The sequence below is a fragment of the Carassius auratus genome, unplaced genomic scaffold, assembly GCF_003368295.1.
Source record: "Carassius auratus strain Wakin unplaced genomic scaffold, ASM336829v1 scaf_tig00217186, whole genome shotgun sequence".
NCBI lineage: Eukaryota > Metazoa > Chordata > Actinopteri > Cypriniformes > Cyprinidae > Carassius > Carassius auratus.
In genome coordinates, this window is record NW_020528932.1 from 46,416 (window position 1) to 69,389 (window position 22,974).

The 22,974-nt window shown below is 36.8% G+C and overlaps 1 protein-coding gene across 3 annotated transcripts in view; it reads right to left on the reverse strand.

Annotated features, from left to right (window-relative positions):
- Positions 1-19: 19 nt before the first annotated feature.
- LOC113100120 (T-cell surface antigen CD2-like) overlaps positions 20-22,974 on the reverse strand; it is a 30,757-nt gene continuing 7,802 nt past the window's right edge. The window contains exons 1-5 of one of the 3 annotated variants that reach the window (XM_026264988.1): positions 11,354-11,474; positions 10,325-10,618; positions 9,979-10,218; positions 9,616-9,799; positions 6,402-9,075 (exon numbers count right to left, since the gene is read on the reverse strand). In XM_026264988.1, the coding sequence (XP_026120773.1) occupies positions 9,072-9,075; positions 9,616-9,799; positions 9,979-10,218; positions 10,325-10,618; positions 11,354-11,411 (780 nt within the window). In that variant the 5' untranslated portion in view covers positions 11,412-11,474 and the 3' untranslated portion in view covers positions 6,402-9,071. Of the gene's footprint in view, positions 2,744-6,390; positions 9,076-9,615; positions 9,800-9,978; positions 10,219-10,324; positions 10,619-11,353; positions 11,475-22,974 lie in introns of those variants that run through there. The other 2 variants (XM_026264991.1, XM_026264989.1) reach the window with 2 other exon arrangements.

The following is a 22,974-nucleotide window of genomic DNA, read 5'->3' on the forward strand; positions in this document are numbered from 1 at the left end:
AGGGCCATGAATGACATCTTCCAATCTATTAATTTTAAAGGGTCACCAACAAAGACAGTGGGTTCTGGAACAGGCAGCCGATGTGTGCTTAGTGAGTTTGCTATTGCTTGAGCTAGATTTGCAGTTTCCTGAGGTGATGTAACTCCATATCCTTCACATGATGCTTGCTGAGGTAGGAACGACTGTGCTTCCGGGTTCAGTTGAGATGTAAGCTCTGTCCTTTGGCAGCCAGTTTGAATGCTAGGGCCTTCGTCATCTTCACAGCGATGAAGGTTGCATTCCAAATCGTTATACACTTTGACACGAGCTGCTGCTACTTTAACTTCTTTGTCAACTTGTAGCTGTTGTAGCCGTTTCTTTTCCTCAACTAGCCTTAACTGCATTTCAGCCTCCTTCTGCTTTATCTCCGCTAACATTCTCGATTCACAAAGCTTCCAGTCATGCTCCATCTTATCAAGCTTAGCTTCTTGATTGTGAATTTCTTGTAAAGCTTTAGCTTGTTCCAGTTTCGCTGCAAATTCTGCCTGCATCAGCACGCTTACTTGAGACTTTAGAAGTCTTGGATTGGTTATCGGATCCCAGTGATGACTCTGAAACGACTGTGTTTGTTACTGTACATCCAAAGACGGATCCATATTCATCCTTATTCAGCACTTGCCTTACTCATTCCTTCACAAGTTCTTCGTTGTAACTTTCATTAAATGTTTCCAGTCGTTTACTGACAAGATCAGTGATCTCTGCAGTTAGTGCAGCGCAGGCATCCATACGTTTAACAATGTCTGGAGTAGTAGTGTGGTTACGCAGAATTGCTTCATAACGCTGATAGACTGAATCATGTCTGCCTTGAATGTCCTGCTGTATTTGATCCAGGTCTTCACGTGTACAGAATGTTTTCAAATTTGATCTAGCCTCTCTTGCAGCCTGCTTCCAGGACTCATATGTCTTATGGAAGGACTTTTCCTGTTTCTTTGCTTCAAGCTCATGCATCTCTCGACCTTTCTCTGTTAAGCTTCTTTCACGTGAGCTTGCTCTGAGCTGTTGCACTGGTGGGTTACTTATTTCTTCAGCTGGAAGAGGTATCTCCTCAACTGGTTCAACTTCCTTTTCAGGTGGGTTTTCCATGGCCTCTTTAATGTTGTTTACTTCTTTAAACTGGGCAACTTAAGCTATAAGTGATACCATTTCCATCAGACCTCTAAAATGTAAGCACTCAAAATATTAGCAAGGAGAATCAACACAAATGCACAACTGTAAACACTTTTAACATTTAAATATTTCCCTTGTAATAGATCAGAAATGTCAGTTTACAAACAGTAATAAAGTTAACTGTACTCTTTGTGTATGACTTTTTAAATGTCCAAGATAAATCTTCAACAATCAACGGTCAAATTTAACACACAAGTTTTTATAGTCTTTAAATAATCAAGCAAACTTGAATATTTTCTTGTGGTTTGACTTGTTCAATTCGGGATACCTCCCTGAAATGACTTTTTGCAGGTTGGGATGTCTGATAATAGCGTCCTGCTGTCGTCCTGGTTCAGTTCTTTATGAATTAAGTAGCAGCACATTACCAAGCAAGCAGTGTAGCTCGCAGCGCCCTCTGCTGGTGAAAATAATCAATACACGAGTGCTCTGGTAACCAGCAGGCTAAAATCTTTACAAATATCTTGAAATAAAACATCTGAGAAAAGGTCTTGAGGTGTTTTAGTAACCACGATATAGAATAATTAACTCTGGACGGGTAAAGTGACTTTATAGCCTATTGTGGACACATTAATATCTTGTGTGCTTAATTCTGTGGCACGTCGTCATTTATTCACTTTTTCTTTGTGGAATTTTCAGTGTGAACACACTACTCACTCTATTTATACTACAAAACGTCATAGACTAGTGCATAAGTACACGATTTGAGATGCACCTTATCATCCAGGGCTGGGATGAAAATGCACATTCAAATATATAAAGTCAGTAATCATAACTTAAGTCATAATCATGAAGTTAAAACTTAACTGCACCCAAATACAGTAACAGGCAGTCAGTGAGTGTGAGGATTTAAGTCTTGAAGATATAAAGTAAATAAATTAGTTGTCATCAGCACAGAAACCATAATCCACCTACTTTACATAATCCATTGTGATTTTTTTGTTATTAAATAAACAAATGTTTTGCCAGATTGCCCTTTATTCAAATCCTCTGTTTACCCGCATTCATAACATTAGCATAGAATCAGTTTGGTTCAGACGTGCTGTGCAGTAATAGTAGGCAAATCATGTTCTGTTCAGTAGCTTCACGCTGAATCACACATGCACAGTTCTATCAGCTCATCGGTTCTCAAATCGGACGTGTGATGTACAGTTAGTTAGTGCACAGTTTAATGCTGTTCTGCACAGTCAATGTGTTGCTGATGTGATGGACTGGCTGACTCCCATTAATTAACATCATCACCCTGTCCCTTAATCGCTGCTCTTCACAAAGCTCCTGACAGGAAATAAAAATGACTCACATAATACTGTAATGCTGTCACTTTGCTCTTTACTGGCAGCATTGCTCACACTGCAGGAGTACGGTTTATTCTCCTGTACTTGAGCAGACGTCAAGAGCAGGTTTGGGTTGTTTTCATTCTGGATGATATTGTCTTCTTTATACCAGGATACAGTCAGATCTGTACGGACTCCAAAGTCACAGGTGAGTGTAGCGTTCCCATCTTTGTTGTTGATCTTCACAGTAGGTTTAGGAGCGTTTGCTGTGAAAGAAACATGGTGGTTATTTCCTACTACTGAAACTACAATAGAAAGGTACAGTCTTATTTTGTTATTATGGTATAAAGGTTTAAATATTTGTCCTCTTACCATAAACATGAATTTCTTTTTCTCCAGCATCAATCTGTGTACCTTCAGCATTAAAAACAGAGTATGTATATCTGCCGCTGTTCTTCAGACTAACACTTTCAAATGTTAATGATCCATCTTCTTCCATTATTAGACCTGGAGTGATTTTCTTGATCCTCCCACCTTTCCTGTGAATGAAGTCACCACTAGAGAGATGGGTCCATCTTATCTCATTAGATTTGTCAGTGTTTCTTGTTTGAAGCTTTATGGTGCAGGACGTTCCCTCGAGTAGATCTGTTTTACATATCTCTGCAACTATAAGAAAATACATTTATATTATCATTATTTTTTATTTAACAAACATTTTTGATTTATAACTTTTACAGCAGAGCCCGAGATCTGTCCATATAAATAAAAAAATACAAAAAAAAATAAAATAAATAATAATAATAATTATTATTTCAAAATTATTATAAACCCTCACAGTATTAGCGGGTTAACAAGTACATCTCAGGATTTCAATAAATCTGATAAGGTATCAATAAGGTCCAACCAAAACTTTTTTGTCTTTTTGGTGGCACCGTGTATTTTGGCTGTGGTACATTCTAAAAGGTCGATGTGCAGCAAGCATGACACCCACATCAGTTTAATTGGGGCAGATGAGGAATTATTTTAATCGGCCAGGGTACTCCATAAGGAAATAGGAGAATCCTGGGAGAGAAAACTCATCCTTTAGGATTTGAAAGGAATTGAACCCATAATCATTGTACAGGTCTTTTAAAGTGTAAATACCACATTCAGACCAGCATTTGGTTTGTTACAAGTACGAAGATTATTATTTTTGCCAAATGGGGGTAGAGTCACTGTAAGAATCTGAAGCTCCCATAATCTTTTCTGCTGCTTTGTTTCAAGGTTTTGATAGAATGTCATATAATTGGTGGTGTCATCTGATACACTAGATAATAGGACCAAAAATCTTGTAAAGATAAGCCACCATGAGGTTTTAACCTGTGCACAGATTTAAGCCGAATTCTAGGCCATTTATTGTTCCCCAAGAATTCTGATCCTGCTGTATTGATCTCATTAAAATAGCCAGTAGGTGGTGTCAGAGGTAACACTGAAAATAAATAGCTTAAACTCGGAAGTATATTCATCTTAACCGAACCATGGCTATCCTTCCATGAAGAGCCAAACAGAGTGGAGACCAACACAGAAGATCGCTCTTAATCTTATCCTGAAGAGATTGAAAGTTCAATTTAAATTAAATTTATGCCTTTAGCAGACGCTTCTATCCAAAGCGACTTACAGTGCATTCAGGCTACCAATTATTACCTATATTTATGATTAATTCAGCTCTATATAAATATATGGTTTTTAATTGAATACAATTATTTTTTAATTCCTTCTCTAGTAGATCTATTTGTTTTTCTAATTCAAATTTACGGCTCTCTCAACGTTTTTTATTATAGGATCAGAAACGTATACATTTACCTCAATAAAACATTTAATGGCTTCCCATAACACTTAGGGGTCAGACACAGAATCTCTGTTAATCTGTAAAAAACTCCATCAAAGAATTACGTAAATCAGCCACCATCAAATTTTGGCTTTTAGCTTTTGCTTCTTAGCTTTTGCTATTAGTCATGCCAGCTCTTAGCTGCTGCTTTTAGTCATCACTTTTAGCGTGTGGTTCCAGCATGCTTTGGCCTGCACTCCTGCTGCTACAATGAGAAGAAACACCACCTATTCTTGTCAAACTTTACTTCTGTTCTTTTACTTTAATTATTTTTCCATTGAGAGTTTTGTGTTCTGAGTTAAGTTTTGTAGCGCTGTGCTTCCGAGTCCGACTTCTCTGACAACTCTGCATCATCAGCCAACGGCCAACCACGAGCTTCCCAAGATGTAACTTCAATGACTACTGAACTTCCAGCCAATCAGCAACATCGGGAAGCCCCTTTTGGTATGGAGGAACTCAATGCATGGGTTAAGTAAGTGATTGATGGTTGTTCATGTCTATGCAATTTCATGTATTGCTGTAAACTTATTTTTGCTCCTTCTAGTGGCATTCCTTTAAAATATCTCAGTAGTCACTTTGAAACATCCCAAGCCGAAACCCTTGTTAAAAACCTGACAGCGAGCTGAAACTTGACAATCAAGTAAATTCAGTGGTTAAATCTTGTTTCTTCCATCTCCGTCTTCTCTCCAAAATCAGGCCTTTCCTCACTTTTCAAGACATTGAGTAAATCATGTTTTTATATCATCACGTTTAGATTACTGTAACTCCTTGTATTGTGGAATGAATACGACTACCTTGGTCCATCCCCAGTTGGTCCAAAATGCATAAGCAAGGCTCTTAATGGGCCTACATAAATTTACTCATATCACTCCTGTCTTAGATTATCTGCATTGACTGCCTGTGTGTTTTAGAGTAGAGTTTAAAATCCTTGTTATTGTCTGTAAGTCTTTAAACACGTCATATAAGTGTGTTTTGTCTATAAGTCTTTAAAGCTCCCTCATATTTATCTGAACTGCTTTTCTTACATAACCCCCCTCGAGCTCTGAGATCTGGTAGTCTTAGATTGCTCACTGTTCCTAGAGTTAAATTACAGAAAAGGGGTGAATGTTCATTGTCTGTTGTAGGCCCTAAACTTTGGAATAGCCTACCAGTTCATGTTAGATCTGCTGCTACTTTAAAGTGCTGCTACTTGCTGTTTATTTTATTTTGATGCTGTAACGCACATTGGTCGGCTGCTGCTGTTGTAAATGGTGCTATATAAATAAATTAAAATTGAAACTTGAAACATTTTCATTCTCTTAAACTCATTCTTCCCTAATTTTCTATCCTCCTGCAACTTGTGTGAATGTGTGAGTGTGTGTGCTTATGTGTTAGATTAGTTTACTAGTCTTAGATTTATCTAACTAAGCCATATTCATATTGAAAAGAGAATTATCTTGTGCTTCGTGCTTACAAGATAATGTCTAAAACTGCGATCTTGTTACTGTGCTAATTAATAGTGTTTTCACTATACTTTGGATATTAATATCCATTGCAGAGTTGATGTTATACGGCTCATTCAATGAATCGCTGGATGTGTCAGTGATCAGCCTCACACAGTGATTCTGTTCAAATTCCCTTTAAAATCTTAAATGATTCTATTTGAGCTAAACTGACCTGTTTCCCTTACTATATATATAACCTGTTCTGAAAATACAGTACACTAAGTTAAAATCTGCATTTAAATCTGACAGATTTTAACTAGATTTTTATAAATTAAAAAAAGAAAAAAAGAAAAGAAAAAGAAAATAGTGCTTGATTCAATTAGGAAATAAGACTTTTCAGTGCCCTAGGGGGAAAAAAAAATGGTTCACCAAAGAACATTACTATCAAAACCATTTTAAGTCAGAAATCTTTTTTTCTTATTTTGAAGAACATTTAAATAATTCCCACTATGTACTTGTTAAATATTCAACTGGTCTCTCTTATTTGACATTATGCAAGTGTCTTCTAGTAAAGGTGGATGTGCACAAACTCGAACTGCAGCAGCTTGCGTCTAAGATTTGCAAATCGGGCTTTTTCAGGTTTAAGTTCAGTTCATTTGAAATATCTACACAAAATGAATTCATAACTTACCAGCGAGTGCAGTAATGAAGCCAGAGAGAAATAAAAGTAAGAGACTGTATTGGCAGCTCATTGTTCTTCTGAAAACAGCAAATGTTCAGGAACCTTTTCAAAATCCACTCGACAAGACAGAAATAACTTCTGTTCAGAGAAACAGAAAAGAGAACAGAAAGTTTGCATTCAGGGAGCTGTCAATCAAGGCCTGTATTACCGTTTAACTGGTGACCGTGTTATCTGGTGCCCAGCTTCCTGATTAAGGTCTCCGGTCCAGATGTGATGGAGCGACGCAGTAGATTTGCCAATTCTGAAAGCACCGACATGATATTAAATCTGTCTAATAAATGCACACTTGCTTATTTGCAATGAACTATATATTTGCAAAAACTTAAGTCACAAACCCAAAGAGATATCCTTTATAAATGTAAGAGTCAATTGTGTCCTCCTAAAAATTTTTGTTAAAACACACCCCCGCATGTCTACATCACGATGTGGGAAGATTTGCATAGCACTGCCTAAATGTTCATGCAATGAAAGAAGGCGTAGAAGAACCCCTCCGGCCATTAATCTTAATATACTGTATGAACTCAATATTAGTTGTACAAATGAACTCCGATATGTAATAAATCATTTGTTTGGCAGCAACATACTGTTAATTAAAGGAACGATAGGTTATTGTCTTCAGAAACATGCATGTGCAACATGTGCAAACAAAAAATGTAAATTGAAAGACTCCAGTACTTCAAAAATAAACGTTTTTCTGAAGATCCAGCATTTTATAAATATTGCATATACAGCAGTTTGCTGGTTCTCTTTCACAGAGACGGAGGGGAATTTACGATGACGCATAATTTTATTTTTTAACATGGAACCAGGAAAACACACAGCAGATAACAGATAATGACGGTCAGACTCGATAAAGAAACAACTCACAGCATACACTTTAAATACAACACATAGGGGGTGAATTAAATGCACCTGAATCAAATCAAACACAGGTGGAAACTAACGACCTCAATGAAATAATCAGGACAGGAAATTAACAAAAAAGGGCTAAATATTAGGACACCGGGAGCATGCATGTGGAACAAAACACAACACAACATGACAACTGAAATACTAAAAGTGATAATGTCAATAAATAATGTAATGTTAGGATGTTTTATAACAGAGCTGTGTCATAATTGTTCGACCCCTATTCAGCATTGCTGTTTTTAAGTCACTTATTTTATGGAATGGAACAAAATTGTATTAAAACACAATTAAGCTTGAGCTGTTACAGATACATACATTTAGACCATGCATGTGCTGAAGAAAATATGGCAAAGTCAACAGAGCTCTCACTCATAAGGCTATATGAAGATTTCTATCACAATAAAAGTTCAGAGACACAGCTGGGAGCCTAATTCTTAAGTTTTATTATTTTAATATACAATTACCAAAAGCAGAAAAGGCCTCTAACACTAGCTTGTTCATATTTAGCTTTTTATATTCTGTTTTCTTTTTAATATACTGTATAATTAAAAAACCCTTGCTATGTGCACTACATTAAGCTAACTGAGACTTGTTATAGCATTGCTCTTTTGTTGATTTTGATTGCTTCTGCTGTCCTCATTTGTAAGTCACTTTAGATATAAGCGTCTGCTAAATTACTAAATGTAATGTACTTCACAATTTCTTCTAGAGTCATGTGACCAAACTGGAACTTTTTGGACTTATGGATCAGTGATAAATGCTATTTTTCTCTAGTAACAGCTAGTCAGTAAAACTGCCTAATACCCAAAATATAATATAATAATAACCAATAATTAATTTAACAAAATTAGATATAAGATTAGATATAAGATTGAACCCTAATATACACTAATAACATTATTGAGCTATATAAATAAAGGTGACTTTGACTTTGACTACTGGTAAGAAAAACGTTAGAAGAAACATTATTTCATCAAAAAAAAAGAAAAAAAAAAGAAATGAAGTGTCATGCAGGGAATTCTCAATTTGCTGTCTGTCGCTGTAAATTCTACAATTAAGTTTTCTTTTTCACTTCCAAAAACTGTATTTTTTTTACAGTATTTTACTGTAAAATTACATTAACTATAATCACATTAATTCACTGAATATATGGAAACTTACCGTTAACCAGTTAACAGGTTTTTACTGTATCATTTTTACAGTTTTTTTACTGTTAAAATCATATTCATTTTTTACAGTGTATGTTTCAATGCTCAGACTTTGTTGCACAAATCTCTTCACAACAACATCCAATAAACCTTAAATCTCCATAAACATTCTCTCTTATTGTTATTCATGAAGACAATCAGCATTTGAAACCACGCAGCCATAAGAATAAACAACAATGGAAAAATATTATAAAAAGACAATAATGTAATATAAATGACCAATCAATAAGTGAATAAATGAAATGAGTATATAAATGTCTATGGTTATTATACACGTCTATATGGTTAAATGTAGATGTAAATAAATGACTATAAATAAATTAATACATGAAAGAAAAAATAAAACACCACAGTAATCTTCCTTAAAATCTTCAGAAGAGAGCATTTTTCTTTTCTTTATGCCCCCCCCCCCCAACTGGAATAGTCAGACGTCTGAAGTCTTCTTCATCTGGAAGATATCAAAGAAAAAATATGTTACAAAAATGAGAGTTATTCAGATCAATCCAGACGATTAAGTAAAGTTGAAAATGAATCAGCGTGATGCATTTTGACAGATAAACTTATTTTTGAAAGTGTGGGTTCTTTGAAAAGCTGTTGCCTCAGAAAGACGCTTATGTGAACAGGATGTTAAGATCTGTTTACTAAAATCTAATAGACTACAGGAACCTGTGGTAAAAACCTTTGAATTTCCTGTACAATTGCAGGTTACTTAAAGCAAAAAGCAAAAAAAAAAAAAAAAACATCTTTGAGAAGATTTCTTTATAGGTTCATTGGTATTTATATGACTTTATATTATTACACTCCTATTATTACATTGAATAAAAGCATCAGCGTAATGAATGAATGTAATATGACTGTGGAGGATTGTGGTTTGGGCTTTTAAAGCTCAAAAAGAACAGCAATCGCTTCATAGTTTGCATCGCTTTTGTTGGAAACACGAACACACATTGCATAATTTAATTTCAGAGGCGATGAGGATGTCTCTCACCTTGTTTGTGCTTTTTTGAGTTGGCTACAGCTTCGACACGCACAGATGATAAGAATACAGATCAGTAGAAGCAGAAGGGTTCCTCCACCTGCTAAAATGCTCACCATTACCCAGAAATCAGGGCCAAAGAGATTTTTACGAGGACCTGGGACACTTTCACCTGTAGGATCTGGGACACCTTCACCTGTAGGACCCGTAAGATAATAGCAGATGTCATGAAATCAGTAACAAACAAGTCAGTCAATAAATAAATAAAACATACTATAAAAAAAGAAAATCCTAAAAGCTGCACCATGCATAATTATATAACACAAAGTTAGTACATTAAATAATGAGAAGCATGTAAAATAAAAAAATACTTACATGATACTGTAATGCTGTCACTTTGCTCTTTGCTGACAGGATTGCTCACAATGCAGGAGTACAGTTTATTCTCCTGTACTTGAGCAGATGTCAAGAGAAGTTTTGGGTTGTTTTCATACTGGATGATATTATCTTCTTTATACCAGGATACAGTCAGATCTGTACGGTCTCCAAAGTCACAGGTGAGTGTAGCGTTCCCAAATGTGCAGTTGATCTTCACAGTAGGTTTAGGAGCATTTGCTGTAAAAGAAACATGGTGGTTATTTCCTACTACTGAAACTACAATAGAAATGTAAAATCGTATTTTGTTTTTATGGTGAACGGGTTTAAATATTTGTCCTCTTACCATAAACTTTAATTTCCTTTTCTCCAGCATCAATCTGTGTACCTTCTTTATTAAAAACAGTGTATGTATATCTGCCGCTGTTCTTCAGACTAACACTTTCAAATGTTAATGATCCATCTTCTTCCATTTTTAGACCTGGAATGTTTTTCCTCATCCACCTATTTTTCCTGTGAATCACAGCATCACCAGAGAGATGGACCCATTTGATCTCATTAGATTTGTCAGTGTTTTTTGTTGGAAGCTCAAAGGTGCAGGACGTTCCCTCGAGTAGATTTGTTTTACATATCTCTGCAACTATAAAAAATAAAATCATAATAGAATTTAATAAACTCAGCAGGGTTCATATGCAATCATATGTGGTTTAGAATAAAGAATAAAAATGGGTTTATTTTTTAAAGTCAATTTCTGTTTAGACAACAGTAACAGTTCTGTTCTTCCATTATTGACTACAAAAGCGATACGGATCATTTACAGTAACACACACCGACTCCTGTAACAACAGCGGCTGTCATCACACTTTATGGGGTAAGTTGTGGGGACCAGATGGTCTTATTCACAAACTTAACCATTGTTAAAGCCAATAGGAATTAAATAAAGTGTAAAATTAAAGTACAACATATTTTCACTGACCTGACATCCATTAAAATTCAATTCAACACTGCCTTTACATTTTTGTTCAGCAATTTATCAAACATATAATACTGAAATTTCACACACACACACTCACACACACACACACACACACACAAACTTAAAAAAATTACTGTGATGCAGTTTTTGCCTTTTATCTGACCTGCCCCTTAAAATTTATCTTAATGTAAAAATTGATTAGACATTTATTTCTATAAATAACACTATATGCATGAGAACAAACGTTAATGTGGTTTATTATTCTTAGATTTTAATCACGTTTTAACTTTTTATCTCAACAATAAAAAAATTCAGCCAACAGTAAAATCACAACAATTTAGGATAAATAAGCTTTTACTTAAGTTTATTCAAATAGCTATACACAAAATGAAATCATACCATAGAGCGCAGCAAAGCCAGAGAGGAATAAAAATAAGAGACTGTGTTGGCAGGTCATTGCTCTTCTGAAACCATCAAATATATTCCAGAACCTTTACACCACCAGCTCAACGACACAGAAATAACTTCCGTTCACAGAAACAGAAAATAAAAAAAAAACAGGAAGTTTGCATTCAGGGAGCTGTCGGTTAAGCAGAATCATCAACTTAAGATGTCAGTGATTATACAGAACAAATTAAATAAAGGCTGCAAACTCTTTAACCTCTCAAAGGAGGAACAACTTTTAATATTACGTGATTTCAAGTTTTCCTTTCTCTTTGGAGTGTTACAAGCTCTTGGTGCAAAGAGAAGATCTCTAAAGTTGCAAAGACAAAAATCTAAAATCCAAAGAGATATTGGTTATCAAAGTAAAGACTTTGCCACGCACCAGTATTTGAAAAATGTTTTTTTTTTTTAATTTTATTAAAGCATCTCAGTATATTCTGTTACACCAAATACACAAAATAATGATCTTTAAAAAAGCATCATATGACACCTTGAATGCAGTGAGATTCACCACTGACACTGTTCTCACGTCACACCTCAGTTTTGCACACAGTGAGTCCTAAGTTGAAACTGTAATTATATGATACTAGTGAATCAGATCTGACAACTCTCAGTGTGTGTTTGTGATTGCGCTCTGGAGATCATTGAAAGCTCAGAGTTTGTGTTTTTGTAGCGTTGAGCAATGCAGTCAATCACAGATATATCTGTTGATTTCTCAAAGAGCTCTGATTGGGATCATCCAATTGAAACAAACAATGTATACATGATATAAATTAGATTCATTGCGCAGTGTAAAGAGCTTCTTGATAGTAACAAAACTTTCAGCTTTGTGATCTGAGTGGAGAAAGTATAGCTGTTTCATGATCTAAAAATGGGTTTGCAGCTTGCAGGAGGAAACGTTAGTGGTTGTGTGTCAACTCCACTGTATACAGTAATTTTACATTTTGCATGATAGCAAATTTATTTGAAATATTTGAAATTGTAAATAAAAAGGAAAATCAGCCATATTTATTGGCATATATTTGAAAAGAAAATAGTGTTTTTTTAAGTCTTTCTATGTCAAAATGTAAAGTTTAAATCAGTGTTTTACTCTCCATTGAAACGGTACAGAGCGCCCCCTGGGGGGAAATATCCGCACTGCTCATAGTGGAAGACCAGCACAACGCCTCATATTTGCGGTTTCTGTTCAAGTAGCTTCTCTTTCTGTTTTCGTCTTGGGTGTGTAAAAGACTTTCTGAGCAAAAACTTTATAACAGTGCATTAACGTGTCCTTAGTTTGGATAACAAAAATGTCTCCACCAGGGGCGATTCTAAGATTTTGATTTTAGGGGGGCTCAGCCCCCAATAAGGGTATGATTAAAAAATATTATTTTACTATTAGGGTAGGGTTGTATACTACTAAACTTATTGTAATCCACTATTCCATTGTATTCCCTGTATTTCATATATGGGAGTAGGAGTACTGACTGAGCCATATATAACACTGTAAAAAAAACTAATACAGTTTTTTAGATGTGACCAGTCACTGGAAAATTTTGAATTGGGAATGTAGATAATTTTTTTTTTTTTTTTTTTTTTTTTTACAATAAAGACTTCCTGATTCAGTATTAGGACATTCATGTTTATCCTTTGATGATACCACTGCTTTTTCTTATGAAATGTAAGTGGAAATTGGCAGAAAATTAAAACAACATAAGGGTTCAATGACTGCAATGAATCTTGGGAACACAGTGGTATTGTGTGTGTGTGTGTGAGGCTGTCTGTTCTATTCTCACCTGACTGTTGCTCATTTGCAGACCTACTCCCGCACGACAAAAAAAAATTGTATATCCATCTACAATGAAATATAAATTATTATATTTTATTATTATTATTATTATTATTATTATTATTATTATTATATAAATTTTTAGCTTTTTAGCCTTTATATTCAACAATACGGTTGGTTATACATCAAGTCAGCCCCTGAAAATTTATTTCATTTCAAATCATTTAACTAGCCAGCTAATTTTCATTAAGAATATAGACAAAACATGTATTAATGTAATTGTCTATTGGCAATATGTTTAATCTGTTCTATATTTATTTATATTTATTAAAAATAACATCATTATCAATTTGCCACTTCTATAAATCAATTACTTAAAAAAAAAAAAAAAAAAAAAAAAAATCACAGATCCCTTTACTCTTACTCTAATATATGTATCATGATACACTAATGATTAATTATTACTTAATATAAAATTATGTTTAATAATAGAAAACAAAATAACTCCACATGATGTTTCTCTCTCTGTGCCATTTAGTACTTTCAGACAATGATGTGTGTCGTTAATAATTTATTTTGCATGGCTGCATAATGTAATGCCGAAATACACAATAATATGTTTTCAATTTCAAAAAGTAAATTAAAATAAATCATGATCGTTTTCTAAAGTATGTTTTCATGGGTGTTAATCGCTTCATTTTTGTTGGAAGAAAAAACATCTCTCACACTGTAATAAAGGCTGAAAGTGAACGCAGCGAAGACGTACTGGTATTGGATGCGAGAACACACACACCACACGCACACACACACGCACGCACGCGCACACACACACACACACCTTGTACTCTCTGATGTTCGCTCTGCTCGGCGCCCCTGTGGATTGAAAAACGCGCTGAATCCATGCAGACTCAGATAAGGGGAGGAGCCGGAACTTGATGCAGCTTGCCACTGTCTCAAATGAGTTTTTAAAGGGGACTGAAGCGATCACTAATTAATTAATCAAATAATTTTTTAGGGGGGCTGGGCATAAGTTTAGGGGGGCTGAAGCCCCCCTAAAAAGGGCCTAGCGACGCCCCTGGTCTCCACGATGCTTGACGTTGGTCGCAATCTGCGCTGTGTTCATCTCCACAGAAACTGTTTCAGGTGCAATATGTTTTTAACGTTTGAATCGACGATGGTGCAGCAGTTATAAACGATATTCTAGTAGACTAATTTACATTAATTAATTAGTTTAGCCTAACTGCAGTGCAGGGGCGGACTGGGACCAAAAAGTGGCCCTGGGCATTCTGGCCCTCAGCAGCCCACTATCATAACACATCTAATAACTGCCCTGTTTTGGTGGCATTTATTAATTTAATATTACTTAAATATGAAATTAATAAATTACATAAAACAGGGGCGGATGCACTATGATGGTGGGCTGCTGTGGGCCAGAAAGTCCAGGGCCACTTTTCGGTCCCAGTCTGCCCCTTCCTTGGGATTCCTTACTAAAGATAGATTGCTTCGCCAACAGCTTAATTTTTCAGATAAAATAAAACAAAAAACAAGAACCATCTTTATTTGTTGGCTATAGCCATAAAGAATTAGTCAGCTCTTTTAGAATTAGTTGGTTTAATGTCTTTGAGATAATGGTTCAGTTTGGTACTATATCCCCAATGCCACATTTCGTAGATTAGGCGGTTTAGAGTTTCTTTTAAAATGTAATTTCACCCCTTCTAAATTACTGATTTATCTCTCAAAATTTCACTAACAAGTTTAACTTGCTTGGAAATTGTGTTATGTGCACAATTTTTCTCCCAACTTTAAAGAAATTCTGTGGAATAATTTGAATATTTTAATCTGAAACAAGTAATTTTTTATGGATAAGTGGTATAGTAGAGGTATTTTTTGTTGTTGTTTTTAAAAATGATGGCAGTTTAGTGGAATATGAAGAATTTATGACTTTGTATAATTTTCCTCTGCCTGCTAGAACTTTTAATTCTGTCATCAAAGCTTTGTCTCCAAGTTATGTGCTTTTATTTAAAACACACCTTTTCTTCAATGAGAGAAAAAAAAAAATGATGCCCAAATGATGCCCAAACTTACAGTACATGTAATACCAATACTACTATTACATGTAATAGTAAACTTACAAAGCTATTGTTACATTACACAGTTTACACATCCCCTTGATGTAATTTTTTCTGGAATAATTATTTGACAGAATTCACTGGAAGAGGGCATGGTTACTCACAGAGAAATATTGCATGTCCAATAAAATTAGAGAGGTACACTTTAAGATTCTTCATAATGTTTACCCAACCAACTCACAAATTGCATCCTTTGTTGAGCTCTCTGTCCTGTGTGTATTTTGCAAAGTTGAGGAAGAAACTTTACTTCATTTATTCTACCACTGTAATCAGGTTAAGCCTCTTTGGGAGAGCTTGGGTTGTTATCTTTCTCACTTTATCAATTATGATTTAAAATTCATTGATGGATATATTTCTCTATTTTTCTGGAAGTGACTATGCTATTGATATTGTTGTTAATTTCTTTGTGTTCCATTGTAAACTTTTTATTAACTGTGGCGAGTGGGGCGGGGCCGAGAGGCGTGGGAACGAGGAGTGAGGCCAGGTGTAGTGATTGGAGATGAGCTGCACCTGCGCCCCACCGCCAGTATCGAGTCCCACGTAGGAGATGGAAGGATATAAAACTGGAGTGACGACCGTGAAGGACGAGAGAGGACCAGGCCTGGGACATTATTTTATGTGTTTGCTTTTTATTTGTGCGTGTCAGTCGCCGTGAGGGGCTGACGCGCTGTTTTGTGTTTATTTTTGATTATTAAAATGTTTTTGATTGTGCGCCGGTTCCCGCCTCCTTCTTCCCGATGTATAGGAAGTTTGTATCGTTACATTAAATGCTAGATTTTATGTCTTTATTGTTGAGATTTCCCTTATTGTAAAATATATTTAACTCATTGATAACATTAAGAACAACAAGTTTCTTAAGAACTATGTAAGGTTTTTTTCTTGCTTGTAGAGGAGTCTGTTATTGTTTTTATCTGTATTATTTATTTATTTATTTGTTAATGTATTTAATGCAGTGTTGTAAATAAATGTCAATATACTGTATAATGTAATGTTATAGGATGTTTTAATAACACAGCTACGTCATAATTGTTTGATCCCTATTCAGCATTGCTGTTTTTAAGTCACTTATTTTATGGAATGGAACAAAATTGTATTAAAACACAATTAAACTTGGGCTGTTAAAGTTACATACATTTAGATCAAGTCATCAGAGCTCTCACAAAATGTGTACTGCGTTAAGCTGACTAAGACTTGTTATAGCACTTGCGTATCATTGGTCTTTTGATGATTTTGATTGCATTAGATATAAGTGTCTGCTAAATTACTTAATGTACTCCATCATTTCTTATTGAGTGATGTGACCAAACTTAAACTTTTTTGACTTATGCATCAGTGGTAAATCCTTTTTTTTTTTGGTAACAGAAAAGCTAGTCAGCAAACATAATAATAATAATATAGTATTATTATTATTATTATTATATATAAAATAATAATATAATAACAAAAAACAAACTATAATAATAACCAATAATATCCAAATCCGGTGTTTGTCTGGTAACTATAACTCTATTAACAGTCTTATATCAGCCAAAGATCCAAGAAGAAGAGAAGAGCTGAAGCTGGAGACAAAATTAATATAAAAAAGTAGTTTATTGAATAATCTTAATCTAAAAAAATAAAAAGTAAAAAAAATAAATAAATGACTTTTACTGTAAAATACCAGCAGCTGTTTTTTCCAGAACTTCACTGTAAAAATATGGTAGCAACATTTTAGGTATTACAGACTTTTAAATTTACAATATAAAACTGTTTCAACTTATGTAATGTTAATAAACCAACATATTGAAGTACTAATATCTGTTTTGAACCAATGTAATGCACTGATAACTATCAAAAACTGGTGATGATGAGAAAGTCATGTGATTAACCAAAGCTCATCACACACATCTTTTCTACGAGCTGAGGAGGGCAATACTTGTATATAGAAGGTGCACAGTGTCATTCACGCAGACACTAATCCCCATCACGGTGACACACATGATACTGTTACATAACCACCCATCTAGGGTTGGGGAGTTAGTAACAAAATGAAAAAAAAAAAAAAAAAAAAGAAACTACTACTTAAATTAAATAATATTAACCCTTGGAGAGAGTTCCAGGATAACCCAACCTCCTGTCCCAGAGATCACACAACAACAAATCCAAATAATATCTTTATAGTTTGAAAGATATAAAGAACAACAAAATCACAAACAAGATAACAACCAAACAGTTGAATAAATAATAACTTCGGGGGAGAGCTCGGCCAAAATAACAAACAAAACTTAAACTAACTAGCCCAAAAACCTTAAGTTACCTAGAACAAGATAATCCCGGAAAAATAAAGAACATCAATCTTCCCTCTCTCCCTAGCTCACCATAAACAGGAGAAAAGGAAGAATACAAACAAAAATGGCACCCTCCCCCTACATTCCCCAAATCAGGATAAGTAAGAAATAACAGACTTGACATGAAATAAGAAAGGAATTAAACAATACAGATTCAGTTCTCTATTCAACTTAAGAACACTTACAACACGTCCTGAGCTCACTTACTCCAGAACAAATCAACAACTGTATAAGCATACAAATCAACAATGTGATCTGAGCTGACAGGAGGAGGAATCAATCCTGGCCACCAAAGTCTCTCTCTCTCTCTGCTCTCAACAGATCCACTCTGGTTTATATCCTGGCTCCTCCCCTTCACCCTCCAATCACGTCAGTTAGCCATAGATTGAGTACAGCTGGTTTGAGAACCTGTGGTAATAAGGAAAGAGAACAGAGCAAGGAGAGCAAAGCACAACCCAAATACACGTTCACCCCTATGAAATCCCGTTTACATCCACTGACGTAACACCCCCATCAATAAATTTTTGCATCTGACAAGAATGCAAAAACAATTTCACATCCCCAAGTCAATCATCAGCTCCCTGCACTCGGGACAGAGCATCAGCCACTACATTGTCCGAACCCTTCCGATGTTTAATTTCAAGGTTGTACTCCTGCAAAACAAGTGACCACCGCATCAACCGCTGGTTACTGTTAGACATTTGTGTCAAAAACACTAATGGATTATGATCAGTGTACACCTTAATCGGGCTGCAGTGACCTCCCAAATACACTTCGAAGTGTCGCAATGCCATGACCAAGGGCAATGCCATGACCAAGGCCAGCGCCTCCTTCTCAATAGTGCTGTAATTGTACTGACACTTGGAAAATTTCTTCGAGAAGTAACACACAGGATGTTCAATACCGGAGTCATCCTCTTGTATCAACACTCCACCAGCTCCAACAGCACTTGCGTCCACATTCAGCTGAAAAGGTCGTGCAAAATCAGGAGCGGAAAGAACTGGGGCATTACACAATAAATCCTTTACTGCATTGAAAGCATATTCACACCTTTCACTCCATTCAAACCTCCTTGAAGTGCTAAGAAGATCGGTCAGAGAGGACACCACCGTTGCGAAATTGTAACAAAATCCACGGTAGTATCCGGCCATTCCCAAAAACCTCCTAAGTTCTCTTTTATTTACAGGAGTAGGAAAATCACGAATTGCCCTCACTTTGGCCACAACAGGCTTCACGTGCCCCTGACCTACCATTTTACCCAGGTATGTAATCACTGCCTTTGCAAATTCGCACTTTGACAGATTCAAAGTTAAAGAAGCTTTGGCGAGACGATTGAACACTAGGTCCAATTGGTTCACATGATCCTCCCAGCTGTTTGAATAAATTACTAGGTCATCTAGATATGCTTCGCAATTTGGCACTCCTGACAAAACTTTCTGCATCAGCCGCTGGAAAGTCGCTGGGGCATTCCGCATACCGAACGCCATCACAGTATATTGCAGAAAGTTGTCAGGAGTGACAAACGCAGATATTTCACTAGCCCGAGCAGTCAAAGGGACTTGCCAATACCCCTTGAGCAGATCTAATTTGGTAACATACCTAGCAGAACCGATTCGATCAACACAGTCTTCAATTCGGGGTAAAGGAAAAGAATCTGCCTTCGTAACACTGTTAACCTTACGATAATCCGTACAAAAACGGAAAGTGGTGTCTGGTTTCTGGACCAACAAACATGGAGAACTCCATGGACTTTGACTATGAACAGCCAACCCATTTGTCAACAAATAGTCAATCTCATTTTTCATCGCTACTCGTTTCAATGGATTTAGTCGATATGGGTGTTGTTTAATGGGCAAAGCAGCACCCACATCTATATCATGGCACAACACTGTAGTTCTCCCAGGAACATCAGAAAAAAGAGAGGGATATTTTCGTATTACACACACCACGTCATCTCTTTGGTTGGGTAATAAATGTTCAAGACGAGAATCTATACTACTCAAAACAACTGAGTTTTCCAGACGTACCCCAAACCCTTGAAAATCACCTGCCACACCATCCTCAGGATCCTGCTCAGAGTTTACAAGGATAGGGGCCGCAAGCATTGATGAGGGAGACTGTGTCGCATCTCGCACATGATAGGCCTTAAGCATGTTGATATGACAGACCCGACTCTTACGTCTTCGATCTGGTGTACTCACAACATAATCCGTCTCACTCAATTTTTTCTCTATCACATAAGGACCAAAGAATTTGGCTTGAAACATAGTCTCAGGGATAGGAAGTAGAACGAGAACGGACTCTCCAACACAGAAGTGACGCGATAAACTTTTCTGATCAAAGCGCTTCTTCATTTTAGACTGCACACCAGCCAGATGAGTTTTAGCGAAAGTACATGCCTGATGTAAACGTTCACGAAAAGAACTTACATACTCAAGCACTGACACAGGTGAACTAGATTTTCTTAGCAACTGCTCACTCAAGAGCTTTAATGGCCCACGAACAGTGTGCCCAAACACAAGTTCAACGGGACTAAAACCCAAAGACTCCTGAACCGACTCTCGTATAGCGAACATCAACAACGGCAAACCGTCTACCCAATCTTTTCCTGTCTCCACACAGAAGGCACGGAGCATAGACTTCAATGTCTGATGGAACCTTTCAAGAGCTCCCTGCGACTCTGGGTGGTAAGCACTAGACATTTTATGGGTTACTCCCAACTCAGCGAGCATCTGCGCAAATACTTTCGAGGTGAAGTTTGATCCCTGGTCAGACTGAATTGTTCTAGGCAAACCAAAAGTAGTACAGAACTTCACCAACTCTTTTACGACTAGAGGAGTTTTAATGGAGCGCAGCAGAATAGCTTCAGCATACCGTGTTGCGCAGCACATAACTGTTAGAATATACTGATACCCGGTTTTCGATTTGGGCAGTGGACCCACACAGTCAATTACCAACCTTTCAAAAGGTTCAGAGAGCACAGGAATCGGACACAAAGGAGCTAAAGGAATCTTTTGATTCGGTTTCCCTGCACGTTGACATACATCACACGAACGGCAGAAATCAGATACCGTAGATTTTAATCCCGGCCAGAAATAATACTTTGAAACACGCTGAAACGTTTTTGTGACCCCCAAATGTCCAGAAAGAGGATGGTCATGAGCCAATTTCAAAACTTGTAACCGATACCCTGATGGTAAAACAATCTGATATCTCACCCGCCATTCCACCGCATCAGAATGTGGAGGCTTCCATTTCCGCATGAGAACCCCATCATCCCAAAAATATGATGTATCTAAGTCACAGATCTCATTAACATTAACGGCCATCTCACAACAATTTTGCAATGTAGGATCAGACTTCTGGGCTAGGGATAACTGATCTCGACCCACAGGTAAAGAAACCCCCTCCGATGTCAACGTTTCTGAACTAGACTTTATTTCAGATGCCACAACTACAGGATATTTTCTAGGTTCCACATCAGTACCAAGAAAAGTGTCTGAAAGGTCAATTACATTGTTAAACTTCTTCAATTGTGACCTTGTTACCACACAAGCAGGAAACACTGAAGGAAACTGAACAGATAGGTCAGGCTGGATGCTGGTGACAGGTCGATTAGCCACCACGGGGCAAGGGAAAACGTTAGCTCCAGCAAGGTCATTCCCCAAGATTATACTAACCCCATCCACAGGAATTTTGGGGCGCACACCCAGCTCAACAGCTCCTGTAACCAGATCAGACTTTAAATAAACACTATGAAGTGGAACATTCACACATCCCATCTCGATACCTCGCACAAGTACATTTCTACCGGTATATGACTCATCTGAAAAGGGCAAAACATCCTCGCACACAAAGGACTGAGCCGACCCTGTATCTCGCAGAATCAAAACTGGTTTCATTTCTGAATCATTACTAAATGATACAGTACCAGGCAGAATAAACGGTCCATAGGTGGACTCCGATTCATAGGCAGATTGGGCAATAGCCACATGTTTAGCTTTACCAGACATTTTCTGCTTCGAGGCCTTACAATCAGAAATTAAATGGCCGGGATCTAAACAAAAAAAACAAACCCTATTCTCAACTGTCCGCCCCGAAGTAAACTGACGGGCTGGCTTCACACTTTTCCCTGGCCTGGGCATCGGAGGAAAAACACGAGATTCTTCCCTCACAATACTACCTATGGGATGATTAGTTCTCTCAGGGCGTGTTCGGTGTGTCAAAACAAATTCATCCGCTAATACCGCGGCATCAAAAAGAGAACTGACCTTTTGTTCATTTAAATATATTACAACAGCCTCCGGCATACAATTCTTGAACTCCTCTAATAGCAATAACTCCTGGAGTTGCTCAACATCTACAACTCGACTCGCTAAACACCACTTTTCAAAAAGTACTCGCTTCTCTCGTGCAAATTCTACACAGGTTTGCTTGAAAGACTTTGAATGAGACCTAAATTTTTGACGATATGCCTCCGGGACTAATTCATATGCCTTTAACACTGCCACTTTAACGATCTCATAATCAAGTGACTGATCTACAGGCAATGCCGCACATACTTCTTGGGCTTTCCCTGACAAGTTGCACTGCAACAATAATGCCCACATATCCTTAGGCCATCTTAATTTCACTGCTATACGTTCAAAGGCAATGAAATACGAGTCGACTTCCGCCTCCCTAAAAGGAGGAACAAGCTTTACGTATCTACTCACGTCAAAGTCAGGGTGCTCAACCGAACTCGACTGACTTACCGATGTGGTCGCATCTGAAAGAGGTTCAGCACGAGGAACTAGAATTGATTTACTTGCCGTTTGATCTCTCTGTAACTCTAATTGACGTAATGTAACTACACGATCGGTTTCTGCTTGCACAACACGCAGTTTAATTAACCCTGCCTCACACTCTTGTTTCTTGATCAATAGCTCTAACTCTTTCAATTTAACAGCCAATTTACTTCCATCATGCGTTTCAATGCCAGAAACATCTGGTTTGAGTAAAACCTCAGAAGGCTCCGTAACTTCGGACTCCTCTTCAGGTGTCTCGGATTCATCAGGCAAAATACCAGCAGAAACCAACTGGCCAAAAAGATTTTCTTTAATAGCCTGTTTAGTGGACTCTTTCGGTACAGCAACGTGAAAAAAAATCAGCTATAAGAATTAAATCTTTCTTCCTACAACGATTATAAACCTCTGTGGTAGGGTTAAGAGAGAATTTTACCAAATCAAAATCCATATCTTAATGCTTCTGTCCCTCCCACAAAATTCAAAGACTTCCAAGCAAAGACTTAGAGAAATGAGCACTCACCAAAACAAGGAGTTGAACTGTACCTCATACCGGATTCTATAACAA